Source organism: Eretmochelys imbricata, chromosome 7 (assembly GCF_965152235.1).
Source record: "Eretmochelys imbricata isolate rEreImb1 chromosome 7, rEreImb1.hap1, whole genome shotgun sequence".
Taxonomy (NCBI): Eukaryota; Metazoa; Chordata; order Testudines; family Cheloniidae; genus Eretmochelys; species Eretmochelys imbricata.
Window position 1 is genome coordinate 84,491,571 of NC_135578.1, and position 22,789 is coordinate 84,514,359.

A 22,789-nucleotide genomic window follows, 5' to 3' on the forward strand; every position below is an offset into this window, starting at 1 on the left:
TCATTTTGATTTTGAAGGTTTTCAATTTAAAAACAGAAAAACTTAATTTAAAAAAATTGCTGATTTGAAAAAGGAAACAAATTCCACTGAATTTTTTAGGTTAGTTTAGTTTAGTTTCCAAAAACAAAAGAGGTTTGCTTAAGTTTTAGAAACCTCTGTGAAATTTCTGTTGGTGTTTGAACCAATTCTATTTACAATATCCATAAAAGGTAAGTATTTATTATTTTCCATTTTTTAAAGATGGGGTAATAAAGCACAGAGGTTTGAGCCCTGACCCTGTGAACTCTTACACATATGCTTCACTTAACTCACATGAGTAGTTCCACTGATGTCAGTGAGACTCCATGAAGTCAATGGGAATACTACATTAAGCATGTGCTTAAGGAAATCACTGAATCAGGCATTTAGCCCCAGATTTTTAAAGATATTTAGGCATTGCTGTGCTCAGTATTGCAACGCCTACCTGATTTAGGAGCCTATCTCTCATTTTCAAAAGGGATCTAGGTGTTTAGGATCCTAAATCCCTAAGTGCCTACGTCTCTTTAAAATCTCATCCTTAGTGACTTGAGCAAAGCCACATAGTTAATCAGTGGCGGAGATAGGGTTAGAATATGGGAGTACCTGGTTCCCAGAGCATTTCTGCAGTTTTGAAATTGCGCACACAGCTAATTATGTATGGTCCGAAAAAAAGTCATATTTTCTTGTCAGTTAGATACAAAATCCATGATGGCCTTGGACAAAAATTACTCGCCTGTGGTTTTTTACATTCCTGTGAAGCTAACTGCTGTGGAACAATATTGAGGCAAATAACTCAGTAAAATTCAAAAGAGGATTAGACATTGTGAGCCAGATTTTCAAAGTCAGACATATCCAAATTACTGTGCTTGCCTAATTTATGTTTGCAAATCTTTGATGCATGTGTGTAAATCAACTGCTTGTGATGCTTAGCTGCCAATGCATTATAAATAGTTGATTATGGCATGCACATAGAAGACTCCCATGTATATGTTAGACAAGTGCAATAATTTTGGCTGCTTCATTTTTGAAAATCTGGTCCTATATGAGAATACACTATGAATTTACACTAAGAACAATTAAACTTCAAGGGCTTTCAATCCTTATGTTTTAGAATTTAAACTGGCAACAGGAAGAAATAATCCCCACCTTCATACACGATAGTGTCATACATTTTTAGTAGTGCATTATAGCGGGGGAGTTTGCCTTGTTCTGAAGCATCCAGCCTTAGTCAAGAGAAGAGATAGAATCCCCAAGTAGTCACTGAGCAGTTTGAATGTTAGTCATGTTGCATACAGGAACATCTTTCCTTCAGAAAAGAGACAATGGTGTGTTTAGCAATTCAAGCAATCCTATTGCCTGAATATACCTGGGTGATTTTGAATTTTCTTTTGGAACTAAGTCACAGCTGTACATCTGCTAGTGACATATCCCAAATCAAACCAAAACAGGAGCCTAATGTCATAATTTTACCTCTCCTGACGGACCCAGGACCAACCATTTCAGTGAACTAAATCACGTGTTTCTCTCAGGAATCTTCTCTGCAGAGCAGCTCCAGAGTTTAAGCAGCTCAGAGCCAAGTGAGATTGCTTGGCACAAAATCCTGGTAGCCCCAGGACAAGACGACAGCAGGCAATGCTTCAGCAATCACTGCCAACGTCTGCAACCACTGCCAGCTGCCTGTGACCACTGCCAGACGCCTGGTACGGGTTAGAGCTTCAGCAATTAGGGTGAAGAGGGGGAGGTGATTACATCTTAAGATACTGAAGATTTCATTAATTATAAATTTGAAAAATCACAAACTTCAGAGCTTCCCATATCAGTGTAGAAACACTAACAGTTTCAGTACACAAAAATTCCACTGGCTTTTTGCAATACTGGTGTTCTTCTACCACTGGAAAAAAGAGGAAAAAACAATAAATAGCCCCCTTAGCGTACTTCTGTTGTGGGAGGCACGGGGATATAAATTGCAGTAGATTGAGTATTACCTAAGGAAATTACAAAGGAGCATTTTTACCAGCAGGAGACACAGAGTCATTTGTAAAGTCTACAGTGATGCTGAGTGTAAGCTTCCAATCCATTTATCAACGTGCAGAATTCCCACTGCAAGGCAAGTGAAACACTAATGACTAATGTGCACACTTAATCTATAATCAAAGTATTCTAATAAATAAAAAGCACAAATCACAGTGGTCTTTTGGGTTCTTGAAAGAGAAGGAAGGCGCTTGGTACAAGTTTCCGCATTCTAAAACGAGTATTGCTTTATTTAAATATTTCATCTGTGTAAGAATTAGAGTGACACAGCAAAAAGCTCTCAGATGCAACAACCCTGGTTCAAAATCCTTAGCCTGAATCTTTACAAGAGGTTTATTGGGTCATCAGTTATGCAATGAGTTTACCACTTCTGGTCTTGCCCCCACATCTCGACTCCATCCACTTACATCAGGAGATCCAATAGTAACACACCATTTTAAGTACCACACCTGTCCTCGTGGACATCAGAAAACAGGGGCTCCATTCTTCCCCCACCCTCTGCAAATGCAGCGTGAGGGTGCCTGTCAGCATCAGTCATCGTCTGTTATTCTCTCTGCTCCTCATATTCTTAGATTACATGGGCATTCTGCACACAAGCCTCCTCCCTAACGCTATGGTTAGGGCATCATGAGGTAGTTCCATGATAAATGCATGAAAACCTTTTTATCACAAAGGGCCCAATCCTCAAGTGTGTGTTAAAACAAATCACATTGTAAAAATGGCACAACTTACAGGGGTGCAAATTAGAGCTAATTATAACCTGATTGACCTGACTTGTACATTTTTTAAATACTAACTAGAACTAAATCTGTCTTGGCAAGATGGAAATATTGTTGCTAACTTAAGAAACTCACTGTTTTATGGAGCTGGCTGTAGTTCTCAGTCAAAGATAATTATCAAAGCAGGGCTTGCCCTAATCAGTCTTTGTGACAGGATTCCACCATAAACACTAGCAAATATATTTAAAACATTACAGTAAACTTATTTCTATCTAGGCTCAATCTTTACAAAGAGTACTGGGGAAGAAGGTTGGAGGATGAGCGGGGTTTGGGAGGGGGAATGTTAGTTCTTCACTGATTGTCAATGTACACTGAGGGACAGCGGAATTCACAGAGCTGGAGAGATGCCAGCCTTCCGAACGGAAGCCAGACTGTTGGGCTCAGAGATGGCCCACAGAGCCAAGGGTAAATCTCTCCCCCCATTAGTGTTTCCTCTATAATCAGTGGGTAAAAGAGGCTCAAACACCCACAAAAATATAAAATTACCATTTCATCTGGATAAACAGTACTGAGAAGAAGTGATACCTGAGCAGAGGTGCCTTCCTTCAGTTTAGACATTAAACTGAGCTCTCTTTCACCTGGAAACCCATCAGTAAGGATTCATCCCTTCTGTGGTCCGTTCCAGTAGAAGGCAGCACTGTGTTAAGCTGGCAACTGCGTTGGCCCACATTACTGGTATATAAGCACAGAAGCTGTCTGTCCTGGGGAGCTGATCTCTTGACATATTTCTAAGGTCCAGAGTCTGATATCTATACTCATGCTGGGTAGGTGCTTACTCCAGGAGTAGTCTGCCTGAAGTCAATGGTGCTATTCCATTAAAGAAGGGGCAACAGAATCTGGCCCTAAAAAGGGTAAAGGATAAACCTGTCGCCCTGACCTACATTCCCTCCTCTGATAAACAGGTTCTGATGTTTGACAATTGTTGTCATGAGTGCATGACGGCTGTGGCATTTAGCTGGAGAACTCTGTATATGACCCATCACATTGGAAAGTAGTGTACAATTCCCTAAATATGAAAGGCACTACTCAAAACCAAATTCTGTTCAATAATAAAATTTATTGCACAGATGGTATGTTTCAAATGAGACAATGTATTAAAAATATTACAAAATTAATAGCCTTTTTGAATATGTTATGGCATAGTACTCTGCACCTTAAACAGATCCCATATGTCATAATCTGGGCAGCAGTGTAACACACTTCCAGTATATTTTATACATTGTTACATGTGGAATAAATTGTATAAAACACAGCAAAGTATGGAACAAATATACTGAAACTAAATTAGAGGCCTTTTTAGCCACTTGGATAACTCTAGACCAGTACATTACTTGCAAATGAATATGGCTTGATCCAGCACAGTTCTGCTCAATGAAGTTACTGGGAATTGAGGTCTCTATCTGCCCTATTTACCCTGTTGGTCCTGCGTCACAAACTCAGGAACATGCTGAGTGGTGATGTGGGATGTGTCTAAATGTTCTTCCCTCAGACTTTAAAGTGGGAGCCAAATTCTCCCCTCAAATATGTTTGCCTCGTTTCCATTAAAGTCAATGTGAGTGGGACGCTCATTTATCCTGAGGGTAAAATTTAGTCCTACAGCACTTTGGTTGAAGCTGAATGATCAGGAATCAAAAAGATTAGCTTCAAATGTGAAGAGAATTATTGAAATGGGACCCATATGTACAGAATTAGTGCACAGCTATGTCTGAGAAACGTGACTCCCCTGCAGACTAAATTTCCCAGCTTCCTCCTTTGACTTGCTCAATCTTCCACAAAGAATAACAGGCTATATAATGAACCCATGACCCTGCAACCAATCAAATGAAAGCTAGGTAGCTATTTTTTTTTAGCAGATTTAATGCTCAGGAAAAATTAGAAAACAGAACTGGGTTGAGCCTGGCACAGTAAAGGCAAGAACTGTGCAAGTTTTTCCTGCAAATCTTAGACAGCACACCTCAGTCTTGATCTTCAGCATCTCCTACTGCTTTAGTTCTGGGCTTCCACGCGACCCTGTCTATGCACATCAATCCTGACCTGCAATAACGTTCCTGTTCTAGTTATGGACCTCTCCTTACCAGAGATTGCCAACAGTGCAAAAGTGTGCCAAAATGAGCCATGGTTTTGTGATGTCTACGAACAGGGACTATTCTGAACTGTTACTTGTGCCCTAAATTGGAATTTTAATCTAGGTCTTGCAGAGGTCAAAGTCAAGGGGAGAGAATCACACCACTAATTAGCTCTTCAACCAAAATAGGGCCTCATTTTGATCTCACTTACACCACTGCAAATTAGGAGTAACTCCATTCAAGTGATAGCGTTACACCCCGGTAAAATCAGTCTCAATGAGATTGGTATAAGGCCTATAGTAAGCAATTAGATACACCTCCTATGAACCTTTAAATAAGTGACCTGTCTCCCTCCTAACACTAAGCCCATGTTCCAGAAATTACAAGCATAGTCCTAAAAGACCAACATCTACATTTTGGGGTTCAACCCTTCTCCTATTGAGATCCATGGCAAAACAATCTTTATATTCAATGAAAGCAGGAGTACCCCTTGTGGAGGAACTTACATAGTGCACAACTCTTGGGAAAAAAGATTCAAAAAGCAATTTATTTATCCCTTCACTTTTTTTATTGCTGCTTCTTAAAGACAATGGGACCTGATTTTCTGTTGTTAAAATGCTAGCAGTCTGATGTGGTAGCATTTTACTCTTACTTTGCCCGAGAGTAAATGACTAGTTGCAGGATAACAGAGAATAAGACTCACTGATGTATAAATGAATACATTTGCACAACAACCTAAATTCTTCTTCTAATGGTCCCTGCTGTGAAGACACAATCTTGTGTTCAAAGCGTCAAAACTGGCAAACATCAAAAAATGGCAAAACTCCCATTGCCTTTAATGGGGCCTGGATTTCACCCCAAGTCTGTTTCCCTGGAATTGATTGTGATGTCACAAATTCAGCATTATCTTGTTACTGCAGCACCAAAAAGAAGAAAGAGAAGTGATTTAAAGGAGAATAAACCTTTGCTTCTAAAAAAATATCCTTGATTATTAGCAAAGAAAATTATGAAAGACGCAGGCATTGATCACACTAACTAGTGGTCAAGTATACTATTTTAGCATTTCTCCCCAAAATGGGAGTCCATATTCACACCTGAATCCAGTGTCTCATATAACAGCAGGATATGCTCTCTCCTCACCAGCAAAGGACCTCTGCAATTAACAAAACACCGTGACAGCAAGATACGCAAAGACACGCAGAAAAACCAACAAGGGCTCTGCTGCTGATCTGGGTCTGTGCAATACTCAGTTGCTCTAATTACTGTTCCCATAAAAATACTTGGAATCTTAGCTCACTTTCATGTGTGTGTGTATATATATATATATATAGTAAAACACTGCAAAAAAATGAGATTCCTTAACTTCCAAGAAAACTAAGGAGCCTGCAGAGGACTGTGTCTGGAGGGGAACGTGTGATGGCAAGTCAAAAGATTATAGCTATTCCACTCTCACTGTTTCTGAACTCAGGGCCGCCTTTGAAACGAATATGGAAGACAAGGACTCAACAGCCTATTACAAAAGTACCGGAGCTACCCATGACAAAATTTTCCAACACAGGTGCCTATAGCTAGGCATAAAAATGGGAGATGCTGTGGGCTCAACACCTTTGAAATCAAATCAGGCTACCTATTTACATGTGTAAATATGGATTTCGGACAATAATTTTAAGCACTTTCTAAATAATCATGGTCCCAGTTCCCAGTTTTGACACAACATAATTTATCTGTACATGTTCTTCATTTGACTTTATCAACACTGTGTGGTACATCTACACTGCAATAAAAGGCACACAACATGGCTACGGCTGGCCTGGGTCAGCTGACTCGGGTTTGCGGGGCTTGGGCTGTTGAGCTAACAATTGCAGTGTAGACATGCTGGCTCAGGCTGGAGCCCCGGCTCTGAAATCCCGCGAGGATGATGGATCTCAGAGCCCAGGCTCCAGCCCAACATCTACATTGCTATTTTCAGTCCTATGGACTGAGCCCCGTGATCCAGAGACAATTGATCTGGGCTCGGAATCTCTGGGCCACAGGTTTTTTATAGCAGTGTAAATGTACCCTTAGTGGCCCACACAAGCTATACTGGAATATAGGAGCTATACTCTCTTTTTGAAGTTCATGGATAACTGCTAGTAAAGTTAACAATTACAGGACATGTGCATAACAAAGGGAAATGCAACAACTCTTTGGCCAGATTCTCCCCTATTAAAGGGGCAGGTTTGTACAGCTCCACTATGTGATTATGTACATATTCTTCTATATTTCCCAATTATCGTACTGCCTACCTTGTAAATCAACACACCCACCTTTTCTAGGCTTAATCACATCTGCAAATACAGTGTGGTTATGATCAGAAAAGCAACTATAAATATTACCTTGAAAATTCTGCCCATATCTGTTCCCTGAGTGTCTGCTGAATTTCTGAGTTTTATTTAGTAAAACCAAGCTTTTATTCCATTCACTTATAGGTCCACTATGGGGGCCAGATCCTCAGCTAGTGTAAATTGTCATAGCTCCAGTGAAGGGAATGGAGCTAGGACAATTTACACCCGCTGAGGATTTGTCCCTGCATGCAGAAGAGCAAAACTAGATAGTACTTTGGACAAAAATGTCATTTGACACCCTGAAATCACAGTCTGCACTTAGGTCCTGTCCTTCTGACCCCTCCTCTCCCACTTGGAGATCCCACTCCCATTCCAGGTACTTGGACTAATGATGGGAAGGAACTTGCTGCTTGGGGCAAGGAACAAGAAATGCAATGTAGGGAAAATTAGCAGCCCTTTTCTTCCCCATGATTCTACTTGAGCTATAAAGAAAGAAAGAAAACACCGAAAGGCAACATATTTATTTTTTAAAAGATTTAACATTTTGTATTGATTTAGCTTGGATGACGGGAGACACCGAAAAGTGAGTTGCAGCCATTGGAGTATATGGTTACTGAAGCTCTGAAAAGCAGCATACTGCAATTCTACTAATCTCGCTCTGCAAATCAGCAAAATCCAATGAATCCTGCTCTGCAAATCAGCAGGTCCTACAGAAATACTGTTTACTGACCATTTTTGAATGTATGGTTGAAGATACAAAACCCTTTATCCATCTACTACAAGAAAATTTCTGGACAGTTTAGTATGTCTTTGGGCTACCAAAAGCATGGGGTCCAATTAGTGGTATGTGGTAAATTAGCCAATGGAAAGAGGCATTCATAGACCTCTGACAAGGCTGAGAATTGTTTTACTCACTGGGTCATTGACTATGTGAAGAATGAGAGAATAAGCTGTTACAGGGGTAAAGGGGAAAAGAAGGAGCATAACTATCAGTGGACCATGACAAGAGGCAGAAGAAAAACTCCTGAAAGTCAAACAGGAAAGAGACATTGATCTCCACTCTCAGGAGCCAGGAACGGGGGAGTCTCTGCATGCCTACCCATTAACAAAGCAGAGCTGTCCTCCTCTTAAAATCTTAATTCTACCCTACCAGCCACCATTCCTTTCCTCCAGGTGAACCAGAGCTTTGATCACTACACCAACCACTGCTTCCTAAACGTTATGTCAAACCTCTCCAACTTCTACAGCACACTGCATTCTGCAGCAAACTGTAACGCAAGGGAAACATCCGCAAACAATTTGTTATTGAATTCAATGCAGCAAAGACCTTTTCTGAAATTTATTTTAATATTTAATTCAATACAAAGACTTCCGTTCAAAAATGGTTTCTCCATGCTGCTCCGAAATTTTGAATTTGTTGCAAATTCCAGCACAATACACAAATCCCTGCCAATGTGAAATGAATTTTCGTCCATTTTCGTCCATTTCTTATGCTTGGCCTATACACAGATTTTGTACTGATTTAACTAATTTGGTTCGGGTGTGGTTTTTTTTACCAATATAGTTATACCAGTAGAAGCCCTAGTTTGGATGCAGATACAGAATGATACAGGTAACTTATACTAGTTTAACTTATTACCTTTCCCATACAGGAACAGTTATCCCAGTATAAAGCATCTTTATATCAGTATAACTACATCCAGACAAGGGGGGATTGTACTACTTTAACTATACCAGTGTAGTTCAAACAGTACAATTTTTGTGGGTAGACAAGCCCGAAGTATAGGAGCATCCACATCACATGCTACCTCCACAATTGAGGCTATTGTCATTAGACTGAGCAGGGAGCCTGAGGACTGAATGGGGCGAGAGAGGGAACACCTCTGACCTCCTGCAGTGAACTCTCCAGGTCAGAGGTGAGGTATATTGGTTTCAACTCCACCTACCCAGGCTTTTCCTTTCTTTGGAGCAGAGGATTTCAGTCTCCAGAGCTGTCAGCCGGGCATCCTTAAGAACTAGATTCATTAAAATGTAAAGAAAAGAGGATCTGCATCCCAGATTGCAGGTGGATACAAATCCCAGGCTAAGAGAATACAGATATCAAACAGCACAAAGGGCAACCTTAAAAATGTGCACTTCTGAAGAAAAATGTGTGAGTGTTTTGAAAGTGTCTACCATTTCTAGTGGAATCCATCATTCTGCACACAGGAAATCTTGCAGAAAATTGGAGAATCTTCGACTTGCATTCTTGTGACCCAGGCAGAGCTCAGCTAGTCTAAGGGATAGCACAGTGATGGTGAAATCAGGCAGCTCAAGGAAGCAGTGTGGTAGCATCACTAGAATAACTATAAATAGTGCCTTCAGGTACCCAAAGAGAAACTGACTGAACATCCCATCAAGACCTAGTGCCATAAACAACTGTTTCTTGGAGCAGCTCATTTGGAGCAGACGTTACTCTTGATTTGGGCCTGAGTAAAACACAAGAGTTGATTAAGGAGTGGCAGTGAGTGTGGCTGAGCCACCAAAAGCAGTAACCCATAACATAACTGTTTGACATTGTCATGGGATCTGATTGGATCGTTGCACTTGATGTCAGGTTAAAAAATTAAAATCCATTTGCTCAGAAGGGATGTTCCTGAATATAGCTCAAGTGATACTGTGACAAAATAACGAATATTGGCATGTGGAATAAGGAATAAATGGAGTCAGACAGAATATGAAGGGCAAATATCCAAAGATGTAATAAATAATAAGGAATTTCCCAAGTGTATCAAAAGAAGCCTGTGGGAATATCAGTTGTACAAAGAAGTGATGCAATAACTCAAAAACTTAAATACTGTAGCAATAAATTAGCAATACTAGATGTAGTTCACCCATCAGTTCTAAAGAAATTAAAGTCTTGAAATATTAAGACTGAGCTATTAACAAAAACATGTAAGTTATCAGTGAAAAAAGTTACTATAGTTTGCTAGAGAAAAGGAGGGCAGCAATAGAATACCTATATTTCAAAAGGTGCTTAGTGTGATCTCAGGAATTCTGTAGATCACTGAACCTTACTTCAGTATCAGGAAACATAGCAGAGAAATTCCTTGGAAATAAAATCATAAAGCCAAATGAGTATAATTTGATATGAACCAGCACAGCTCTTGAAAGAACAAGTCACACCGCTATAACCCATTAGACCTTTTCAAAGGAGTTAACAAAATAGTGTCTAAAATGGAACCAGTTAATACAAAGCATTTACACTTTTCACATTTTTATAAATGAAGCTCCTCACAAAAGCTTATTGAGGCAACTTGGTAGCCATTTAGGGCTCAGTGGGAATTACAAATGCTCCAGCATGTGCTCAGCCCTTCGACTGGGAAGTCTCCACCTAAGCCTTGATCCCACAATGGGCTCCATGTGGGTGGTCTCATGAGCCTGCACAGAGCTCACTACAGACCTGAGGCCTTATTACTGTATTACTTTTACTTATTAAAAGCTCAGGGACTTTGTCTTTATACCTGTCTCTAAAGTGCCTAACATATACTGTTGGTGCAATACAAAAAGCATTTGTAGTGATCATCACCATCACCACAGGAAGAAAGTGAAAAGTCCTCTTATGGATTAAAAACTAGAGTAAAATTAATGGCCCGTTCTGAATGTGGAAAGTAATTACTCCTAGGCTGCCCTCGGGATAAGAATCAAGACTGGCATGGTTCGATATACACCATTTATTAGAAATCTGGAAAAGGGGGTGAATGTTCAGGTGGCAGAGTTTGCTATAAACAGAATGAACACAATTAAGGTTACTCAAGATTAGAGACCATTTTGAGAGAAGATTGCTCCCCCTCCATTGCACATCATAATGAGAAGGGACCACAGCTTGGGCCTGGAAGCAGACTGGGGCAACACAACATGCTCTCCTGCCCCCAAGCTCACAGAAGTCTCTTCTTACTAACAACGTGCAGAAGACATCTCCTTATACTAATCCAGCAATGCTGTCAACCATAACTGCAGCAGAGCTGGGGAGCAGCAATCCGACAAGGCAAACACCCCTGGGACATCCACTGGATTTGGAGTGGATTTCCTAGACAAAGCTAATGCTCATCCAAAGAGAAGAGCAACTAAAACTATTAAAGACATATGGATGATTCAGAGTAAGAAATTATCTAAACATTTAGCAGTACTTCATTTGGGAAAAGAATAGTATGAGGAAATATCATAGAGGTATAGAAAATAACAGGTAGTGGAGAATGTTTTGTAAGTGGTGTTTTTTGCCCAATTCCTATTATTAAAGGAAAGGGGTCAGTCAATAAAATTAAAAGTTAACAGAAGAAAACAAAACTCAAAGAACATGTTTAATATGCAATTTACCATCAAGCTGTGAAACTCCCTGATACGAGACAGCAAAACTCCTCCATTCCTGACTTAGTTGTAAACTAGTAGTAGGTGAGATGATTTTACATTGTTTAAATACACAGATATACATATATATTTTGTAAACCACTATGGGGGCTTACACTTACATTACCTCAATGTAAGACATAATTATTACATTAACTTTGTAAGGGTCTAAAGTTATATGAACAAAAATGGTGCCTGCAGTTACACTGACTAGGACAACAATGACAAAGGCTGTCTGACAAACCTCATGCTTCAGGGCATAATATAGGAGAAGAGACATGTTGCACCACCAACATTGACCTCTCAGTCAATTAAACAAAGCTGATTGTTTCTAAAGAGGCTCCAATCCTATGCTCCTTACCCAGAAGATTGATGCAGGAAAGCAAAAATAAGAGGACCTATAGGCAGTGAGAGATGGACATGAAAGGCAGAGGAAACAGATATCTTCAGGGCAGAACCCTTTTGAGGGAAATAATAGACAATATACTGTAGGCCAACTAAGGGAAAGCTAATCCATGGCAATGAGCCAATGAATGACAACCTGCTGCATGATGCCGTGGTCAGCCTACTACCAGATAACATAGTTAATTGGATCTGTAGTTCATCTCTCAAAAGTACCACACACAGGGCACTACAATTCAAAATCTAATGAGACACACAGAGTTGGCCAGAAGGTTCCTGCCCTCAACATTTTCAAGTGGAGAGCAAGTTTCTAGGAAAGCCTGGCACTGCTGTGTGCTGGAAGAGAAGAACCAGCGGGGTTAACATACATGGAAAAATGTCTTCTTGGCTTGTACGTTTCCTTCTGTACTAGAAATAACCTCACATTATAGAGCTGGTCATGTATTTTTGGCAGCAGGAGGAGCACTGAGGGCACGTTGAGAGCAGACAGGATCTCCAGGGCAGGAGAAGGGCATTGCAAATAAGCAACCAGCATCTTCCTGTTATACTTTTAGATGGAAAGTTTAATTTTAGCAACAAACCAATATCGTCAAACTTGTCATAGGCCTCTTTGCTCATTCCTTGGATCACCAGCAAAGAGGTACTAGAAGCTCTGATGCTAGTTGCTTCGATACAAAGCCAAAATTAAATAACCAATCATAGAAAGACAGCAAAGGTTAAATAATGAGGCAGAAGAGAAAGGGGGAACATTTGTCCTGAAAAAGGGTGATCTGCCTTCTGCTTACCAGTCCATCACAGTTGCTGATAACGACAGTGGCACCCGGCATGCCTGAGACGTCCCCAGTGAAGAGACACTCCTGCTGGAGGGGCTCTCGGAATAGCTCTTGAAAATCTTCCTGCCATTCAGCAGAGGCTCCAGGTCGCACAAGTCGACGGTTGGGCTTCAGGCGGAGATGCAGTTCTTTCCCAAAGACCGTGACATTGAAGTATAACAAGCGATTTCCAGCTCTGCCTTGGTGCAGTGGCTCATCCAGGGTGCTGCGGGCCACCCTGTGCCGAGCAGAGGGTGGGGTGGAAGGATGGCTGGCTTCAGGACTGCCTGCTGCCACTAAGCCAGATACCATGTGCGAGAGGAATCGTCCCTGGCAATCTGTACTGAAGGGCACAATCACACCATACTCACTTAGCTTTCCAGACAGGAGGTGCTCTAGTGGAAATAAATACAGATAGAAAGACTTCAATACATTCAAAGCAAAGAGCAATCCTTTGTAAATGTGTTATGAAAAGTGTTTCCTCCATGGTACTGTATGTTAATTTCCATATGCATCAGGAATTTCATAGCCATTTCAACACTGGATTTTCTTGTTAAATTAGATAAACATGTTTAAGCCAATAAACTTTCTCCCACTCCTATAAACTCCAGTTTATTCCGTGTCTACTTTGTATTTTTAAATTAGCAGGCATATCAAATGTAGCAGAATAAAGTCATCCTGACATACACTTATGCCTCTTGCATACCTAACTAACACCAAGCATCCAAACTATTTATTGTTCAGCTTCCATCTAACATTACTTCTCAAAAACAAGGACTCCCATTAAAATAAAACTATATCAGCATCAATTTAGAAGTGTTTGCTATGGACCCCCAGTAGGATACATACCTCCTTATTGCAATTTCCTATCACAATCAGCATAGCACAGTTCCAGCCAGTTACATAAAAATACACCTGTCAAAACAGCCTAAAACACCCCTATTGCCTAAATCAGAGAAGGCAAAAAATAACCCGTGGGACATGCAGACAAATAGGAATTACAAGCATAGGAGTCTAACATTTTCAAGTCAAATATAGAAATGTATCTTTTTAATTGGCATGTTATTGCACAGATTTGATACACCACACACCCACACTAAGTAAATTTAGTATGACAAAAATAACATGGGACACAGAAAGGTAACCTGTGCTTTCAATGAGACTGATGACTGAATTCCATCCTGCACTCTAACTTTTTAGGCAATTGTATTTTCCCGTGCACACTTAAACGCCAACTAAAATTGCTTTGCAAATCTGACAGAAGGCCCGGCACTTGTAATAGCAAGCGTGGTGATTTCAGTTTGAGCCTTTGATTGCCACTCCCTGCCCCCATCCCATCTTGAGAGTGTAAATAAGACTTAGGTAAGGAGTGGGGGTTATGCAAAGAAAGTATTTTTCTGCACTTACTGGCAATATGGAAAAAAGCTAAATTCCCACCAGTTTAAATAACTGAAAGCCTAAAAACAGTTCAAAGGAAGGGAAGATGGATGGATGGACGGATGAACACACAGATAGAGAGATTCACACTGGAGCCAGGAGAAAAGGAAAGGAAATTAAACTCTTAACATTACATTCGTTTTCCCCTCTGTCCAACTCCCTTCTGTGAGCGCCCACTGCAGCCCTGTTGGCATTGCTCCCGTGAATCTCCCTTTCTCGTTCTGATCTCACGGATTTAAGTGATGTCTGACTGCTTTAGGTTAAAAAGAAAAACCAGCTCCATCCGTGAGCGAAGGGAACTCTCCTACCTTCGGGTTTTGCTGCCTTCGCTGTAGCAAACCAGTAGCTGAGAGGAAACAAGCAAGACAGCATCACACAGAGATAATCCATTTGGCGCTGGCGAAGCGTTTTCTGGCGGCTCCAGGGAGCAGCTCTCCAGAGGCAGATGGAGTGGAGTTTCTTCCCCTCGGCTTCCTGCTGCTCCTCCGGGAAGCCGGGCGGCGAAACGGGCTCTGGTGAGCTCAGCAAGGCGCCCTCCTCTTGGAGCGCTGCAGACTGGCAGAGGCAGAGGCGCACGCAGAGCAGGAGCCGGTGCTGCTGGTCCCCGCCGCACGGTGCACAAGTTGGACAAGCCCCCATGCAGCTGGCAATGCAAAGTGGGGAGGAGGGAGGAGGCGCTGGCTGGGAGGGAGCCCGGGAGGCTCCTGCCGCCGCCGCCGCTGCTCGATGCGAGGCTGGTGCCAGCTGGGGGGTCCGCGCAGTGACGCCGGCGTGTGAGTGTCAGGCCGGCTGCAGAGTCCTGGGGAGGTGGGGGGCAGCGAGGGCCTCTCCTGGGGGAGGCCCAGACAGGCGCGGAGGGGAGGCCCCTTGCACGTGGCGCTTTCAGCATTGCTACAGCTGCCATTAGCAAGCGGAGTGCAGATGCAGACCCTGGGGAGCCCCACGTTAGGGCTGCTAGCAGGCGGCTGCTCTCCTTCTCTTGCGAGCCAAGACCTGCCCCTCTGCTCCACGGCATGGATCGGGACCGCATTTTGCAGCCCTGAAACCCAGCGGCCTGGTTAGTGGGGCCTGTTACCGGGGCGGCCAAAGGTGCAAGGTCTTCAGCGAACACCAGCGGCTGGGAGGCTGGTCCCTGGCTTTCTCAGTGTACCTGTAAATGCGGTGCTAGTCCCACAGCTTTGTTACAGTCTAAGGAAAGTCCATGATACCGGCACAAACAACCCAGTAAATCTTGGGGCCCGTTATAAGCACCGGAGGTATAGGCAGGGACGTTCAGATCCCGCTAGCCAACCAGTATTATGCATCTACAGGCACCTCCAGCCCATGACCGGGTTACTGGGCTAGGCGAAGGCAGTAGACATGATATATCTTGATTTTAGTAATGCTTTGGACGCAGTCCCACATCGTATTCTCATAAGCAAAGTAGGGAAAATGTGGTCTAGATTAAATTGCTAGAAGAAGCCTACGCAACTGCCTGAAAGAAAGATCATACTCAATTTAGAAGTAATTATCAGTGGTTCCCTGTGAAACTGGGAGGGCATTTTTAGTGGGTTCCACAGACCTGGATCTGGTACTATAAACTGTTTTTATTACGTACTTGGATGATCGGAGTGAAGAGCATGCTTATAAAATTTGCAAATGATACCAAGCAGGGAAGGGCTGCAAGCATTTTGGAAGACTGGATTAGAATTTAACATGACCTTGACAAATTGGAGAATTGGACAGAAATCAACCAAATAAAATTCGATAAAGACAAGTGCAAAGTGCTACACTTAGCAAAGCAAAACCAAACGCACAACTAGAAAATGGGGAATAATTGGCTAGGTGGTGAGTCAACAATGTGATGCAGTTGCAGAAAAGGGCTAATGTCATTTTAGGATGTATTAAGACCAGTGTCATAGGTAAGATACGGGAGGTTATTGTCCCACTCTATTGAGAACTGGGGAGGCCTCCGCTGGAGTGCTGTGTACAGTTCTGGGCACCGCACTTTCAGAAAGATGTGGACAAACTGGAGACAATCCAGAGGAGAGCAACAGTGATAAAAACTTTAGAAAACTCGACATGTTTAGTCTTGAGAAAAGACGACTGAGGGGGAGCCTCATAACAATCTTCAAATCTGTTAAGGGCTGTTACAAAGAGGAGGGTGATCAATTGTTTTCCATGTCCACTGAGGATAGGACAACAAGCCATGGGTTTAATCTGCAGCAAGGGAGACTGAGGTTAAATATTAGTAAAAACTTTCTGACTATAGGGATAGTTAAACTCTGGAATAGGCTTCCAAGAGAGGTTGCGGAATCCTCATCATTGGAGGATTTTAAGAACCAGTTGGACAAACATCTGTCAGGGATGGTATAGGTTTACTTGGTCCCACCTCAGCAAAGGAGGTTAGACTCAGTGACTTCTCGAGGTCCCTTCCAACCCTACATTTCTATAATTCTGTGAGGGATTGAGAAAAAGGGGTTTCCATCTGGAAGCTCGAGGAGTGGATCTAGTGAGCTACTTCTGGTTTTCCACCCTGACTTTGGGTCTTCATCTATACTGAAGCTAGGCAATGACAACTGTTTCCCTTTTTCTTCTCCACCAGGAGGCTCTGTAGAGGGATGCACTGAGGCCAGCAAGGAAAATCCCTCATCTGATGCACTGAGTTCTGGAAGCCACATTTCATTAAATAGCCACTAATTGGACGTCCGCTTTGCAAATCACTCCCGCACTCACTTTAACACAAAACAGACCTCCCACCTGGGACAAAAGTATTTTTTCTTTCCTATGGTTGCCAGTCCAAAGTTTTAGCCAAAAAGAAGTTTTGCTGATGTGATAGTGTAACACTTGCTTATACAATCAAAGCGATTTGTTGAAACACTGCAAGTACCATCTCAAGCACACACAGAGAGGATGGAACTTCCTGCTAACCCCCAGCCCCATCCCAGCCCCCCCGAATCAAATACAACAACATAACACAATTTAACGCTAAGATATAGCACCATCTATTGGTGCAGCTGCCTTTTGCACTAGTCATTACATTATGCTTGAAAATTGAATGAGAACCCAAAGAAAAATAGCAAAATTGATAAAAGCATTAGAAAAATGCAAAGAAAAAATTAAGGTCCCAATACAGCAATGCACTTAAGCACATGCTTAACTTTAAGCATGTGAGCAGCCCCATTGAGTTCAATGGATCTTTTACAGAAAAAAAAATCACAGAAGCTTTGTGAGCATTGGCACCATTTGGATAACAACAGAAAAGTGTGTAGGTGAAGTGCATAAGGACTGATCTGTTTCCCTATTCAGCCGGTGGTTTGCCAGCATCTAACTCTTTACTTTGTGAAGTGCTTTTGATTCAGCCTGTATGAAAGGAGGTTCAGAAATGCAAATATTATTGATATACCTATATATGGTGCAGAGAGAGAATGCCGCAAACTAAAAGAATGCATAACACTCTAAACAAAGACACAGAAATCAAAGCCCCATCATTGTGATTCTTCACAACTGCCTTTTAAAATCATTTACAATTTTAATTTCATTTCAATACTGGTCTGTGCACATTAATCCATTCTGGCAAAATTGTGTCATACCAAAGGTGGATCCTGATCAAATAAGCCCGATGGGCTAGGACAAACCAAATTATTTTAATCCCTTAAAGAGCATCTTATGCCTCAAGAGAAACTTTGAAAAAGATTTTGTTTAGGAACAGTGGTGTTTACTTTTCATAATTCCCTCTTTTTTATTATTAGGGACATTTGAATAAGACTAGGATCTTGTTTCTTAAAATTACATGTCCTGCTGCATATTCCTCACCTGAAGCCATAAGACTTCTTTCATCTCATTATTTCCACATCCATTGAATGGAGAATTCTGTCTGCAGGTGAGAGGTATGCAGCAGGAATGGAAGTTATCCTAAGGACTTCAGTTCCCATATACCTAACCTTATCACTAGTGATAAAAATGAGTGAAGAGAAATACAAACAACACTAGCAGAATGGCTTTTTAACTACATCTGTACATCAGTAAATTGCCCAAGAGGCATCAGTAGCTCTTTAAGAATAAGAGTTATGGAGATAGCTTTTTGCTTTCTTTTGCTTTATAAACTTTAAGTTGTGATTAGAACTTTAAGATAAGTTGTCATTCTTATCAGTCTAGTGTGGGTAGAAACAGGGAAAAAAAGTTCCAATATTCCTTGCCAAACAAGAACGAGAATGACAAAGAGCTTAGAAATATAAACATCATGAACTAGCAGAAACTATCAGACAATCAGACCTAGCCTTTCTCAGGGCTTATTCACACACTCTTCTGGGCAAGAAGAGAAAGTAGGAAAAAAAGGGGAAAGAAGTAGCGTAACAGAGATCCTAGAGAAGTAGTAAGTGCATTACTTCCACTGAATCTTTTCAGACTAACCCAGAACAAATATTCTCCTTAACGTTAAACAGCATTTCAACAAATTCTAATACAATACTCAGCATGTATGTTCACTGTAAAGATCCCCATCAGGAAACTGGCACCATATGATTACAGCACAGGTGATGTCTAGATCCATCTAGAACACAGGCCCACTAATGACTTACAGTCCTGCTAGTGAACCTCAATTGTTGTTCCATGTATTAGAGACCTACAACAAATAAATAAATACAAAAGATATTATAATCCTATTCATAAGGGTTGTCATGAATATTTACTAGGACTGTCGATTAGTCACAGTTAACTCATGCAATTAACTCAAAAAAATTAATCATGATTAATCGCAGTTTTAATCGCACTGTTAAACAATAGAATACCAATTGAAATGTTTTAAATATTTTGTATGTTTTTCTACATTTTCAAATATATTGATTTCAATTACAACACAGAATGCAAAGTGTACAGTGCTCACTTTATATTATTTTTATTACTAATTTTTGCACTATAAAAATGATAAAAGAAATTGTATTTTTCAATTCACCTCATACAACTAACGGAGTGCAATCTCTTTATTGTGAAAGCGCAACTTACAAATGTTGATTTTTTTTTGTTACATAACTGCACTCAAAAACAAAACCATGTAAAACTTTAGAGCCTACAAGTCAACTCAGTCCTACTTCTTGTTCAGCCAATCGCAAAGAGAAACAAGTTTGTTTACATTTACAGGAGATAATGCTGCCCACTTATTTACAATGTCACCTGAAAGTTAGAACAGGTGTTCACATGGCACTTTTGTAGCCAGCATTGCAAGGTACTTATGTGCCAGATATGCTAAATATTCATGTGCCGTCCAAAATCTGAGAGGGATGGGGTGTGGAGCATGGTTTCAGAAGTCTTAAAAGAGCAACACTGAGATGCGGAAACTACAGATCCCAAACCACCAAAAAAGAAAATCAACCTTCTGCTGATGACATCCGACTCAGATGATGAAAATGAACATGCATTGGTCCACACTGCTTTGGATTGTTATTGAGCAGAACCCGTCATCAGCATGGACACATGTCCTCTGGAATGGTGGTTGAAGCATGAAGGGACATATGAATCTTTAGCATATCTGGCAAGTAAATATCTTGCGACGCCAGCTACGACAGTGCCATGTGAACACCTGTTCTCACTTTCAGGTGACATTGTAAACAAGAAGCGAACAACATTATCTCCTGCAAACGTAAACAAACTTGTTTGGCTGAGCAAACATTGGCTGAACAAGAAGTAGGACTGAGTGGACTTGTAGGATCTAAAGTTTTACATTGTTTTATTTTTGAATACAGTTATTTTTTGTACATAAGTCCACATTTGTAAATGCAACTTTCATGATAAAGAGATTGCACTACAGTACTTCTATTAAGTTAATTGAAAAATACTATTTCTTTTATCATTTTTACAATGCAAATATTTATAATAAAAGTAAACATAAAGTGAGCACTGTACACTTTGTATTCTGTGTTGTAACTGAAATCAATATATTTGAAAATGTGGAAAACATCAAAAATATTTATATAAATGGTATTCTATTATTAACAGCATGATTAATCATGATTAGTTTTTTAATCATGCAATTAATCACAACTATTTTTTTAATTGCACGATTTATCGCAAATAATATTTTTAATTGCTTGACAGCCCTAATATTTACAACATCCGAAAACTTTAGATCTTACAAAATACAGGAGTACAACAAATAGTGCCGTGATCTTGCGCAACGCCCTAGGTGAAAAAATGTAAGAATGTAAGAATGGCCATGCTGGGTCAGAATAATGGTCCATCTAGCCCAGCATCCTGTCTTCCAGCAGTATCCAATGCCAGATACTTCAGAGGGAATGAACAAACAGGCAATTATCAAGTTATTCATTCCCTGTCGGCCACTCTGAGCTTCTGGCAGTTAGAGGCTTAGGACACCCAGAGCATGGGGTTGCATCCCTGACCAGCTTGGCTAATAGCCATTGATGGACCTCTCCTCCAGGAACTTCTCTAATTTGTTTTTGAACCTAGTTATACTTTTGGCCTTCACAGCATTTCCCTGCCAATGAGTTCCACAGGTTGACTGTGTGTTGTGTGAAGAAGTACTTCCTTTGTTTGGTTTAAACCTGCTGGCTATTAATTTCATTGGGTGACCCTGGTTCTTGTGTTATGTGAAGGAGTAAATAATACTTCCTTATTCACTTTCTCCACACCATTTATGATTGTATAGACCTCTGTCATATCGCCCCTTATTCATCTCTTTTCCAAGATGAAAAGTCCCAGTCTTTAAGTGTGGGCATACCAGGGATTTATATACGGTCTTACTATATACACCTTTCCTAATTGTTCCTGCCATTCTGTTCGCTTTTTTAGCTGCCGCTGCACATTGAGCATATGTTTTCAAAGAATTATCCACGACTCCAAATCTCTTTCTTGAGTAGTAACAGCTAATTTAGGTCCCATCATTTTGTATGTAAAGTTAGAATTATGTTTTCAACTGTGCATTACCTTGCATTTATCAACACTGAATTTCATCTGCAATTTTCTTGACCAGTCATCCAGTTTTGTGAGATCCCTTTGTTACGCTTCACAGTCTGTTTTGGACTTAACTATCTTGGGTAATTTTGTATCATCTGCAAACTTTTCCAAGTAGGGTGACCAGATGTCCCGATTTTATAGGGACAGTCCCAATATTTGGGTTTTTTTCTTAAATAGGCTCCTATTACCCCCCACTCCCTGTCCTGATTTTTCACACTTGCTCTCTGGTCACCCTATTTCCAAGTCACTGTTTACCCTTTTTCCCAGATCATTTATGAACATGTTGAACAGCACTGGGCCCAGCACAGATACCTGTGGGACACCAATGTTTACCTCTCTCCATTCTAAAAACTGACCATTTATTCCTACCCTTATTTCCTGTCTTTTAACCAGTTACTGATCCATCAGAGGATCTTTCCTCTCATCCCATGACTGCTTACTTTGCTTAAGAGAACTTTGGTGAGGGACCTTGTCAAAGGCCTTCTGAAAGTCCAAGTATACTATATCCACTGGATCACCCTTTCCACATTTGTTGACCCCCTCAAAGAATTCTGATAGATTAGTGAGGCATGATTTCCCTTTACAAAAGCCATATTGATTCTTCCCTAACAAATCGTGTTCATCTATGTGTCTGATAATTCTGTTCTTTACTATAGTTTCAATCAATTTGCCTGGTACTGAAGTTAGGCTTAGCAGACTAATTGCCAAGATCACTTCTCAAGCCTTTTTTAAAAATGGGGGTTACATTAGCTATCCTCCAGTCATCTGGTACAGGAGCTGATTTAAGTGATAGGTTACATATCGCAGTTAGTAGTTCTGCAATTTCCTATCTGAGGTCTTTCAGAACTCTTGGGTGAATTCCATATGGCCCTGGTGACTTATAACTGATTAATTTATGAATTTGTTCCAAAATCTCCTCTATTGACACTCAGTCTGGGACAGTTCCTCAGATTTGTCAGAAGAATGTCTCAAGTGTGGGAATCTCCCTCACATCATCTGCAGTGAAGACCAATGCAAAGAATTCCTTTAGCTTCCCCGCAATTCATTTAGCTTCTCTCTTATCTTCCTTGAGTGCTGCTTTAGCACCTCAATCATCCCAGTGGCCTCACTGATTGTTTGGCAGGCGTCCTGCTTCTGATGTATTTTAACAAAAATTGCTGTTAGTTTCAGAGTCTTTTTGCTAGGTGGTCTTCAAATTCTTTTTTTGACCTGTCTAATTATACTTTTACACATGACTTGCCAGAGTTTATGCTCCTTTCTATTTTCCTTGGTAGGATTTAACTTTTTTTGCCTCTGCTTCTTTTACTTTCCTGTTTAGCTATGGTGGCACTTTTTTTGGTCCTATTACTATGCTTTTTTTTTAAGTTGGGGTAGAAATCCTAACATTAAAAAAAGGAATAAGAACATGTTAGCATGTTTCTGAGCTTATGCCTTTCAGAACAATTTATGTTTTCTGGAAGCAGCTATTATTATTATTATTATTAATAATAATTATTATTATTATTATTTGTAGTATGATAGTACTTGGGGCCCCCAGTGTAAATCAGGGCCCCATTGTGCTGAGCACTGCACAAACACAGAATAAG

At 40.8% G+C, this 22,789-nt stretch overlaps 1 protein-coding gene across 1 annotated transcript in view; it reads right to left on the bottom strand.

Moving 5' to 3' along the window:
* The window catches only part of ADAMTS14 (ADAM metallopeptidase with thrombospondin type 1 motif 14), a 98,934-nt gene extending 84,040 nt beyond the window's left edge, over positions 1-14,894 (bottom strand). Inside the window, exons 1-2 of the mRNA XM_077822848.1 lie at positions 14,564-14,894; positions 12,792-13,213 (exon numbers count right to left, since the gene is read on the bottom strand). Of these exons, the coding sequence (XP_077678974.1) occupies positions 12,792-13,213; positions 14,564-14,894 (753 nt within the window). The remainder of the gene's footprint in view (positions 1-12,791; positions 13,214-14,563) is intronic.
* Positions 14,895-22,789: the final 7,895 nt, after the last annotated feature.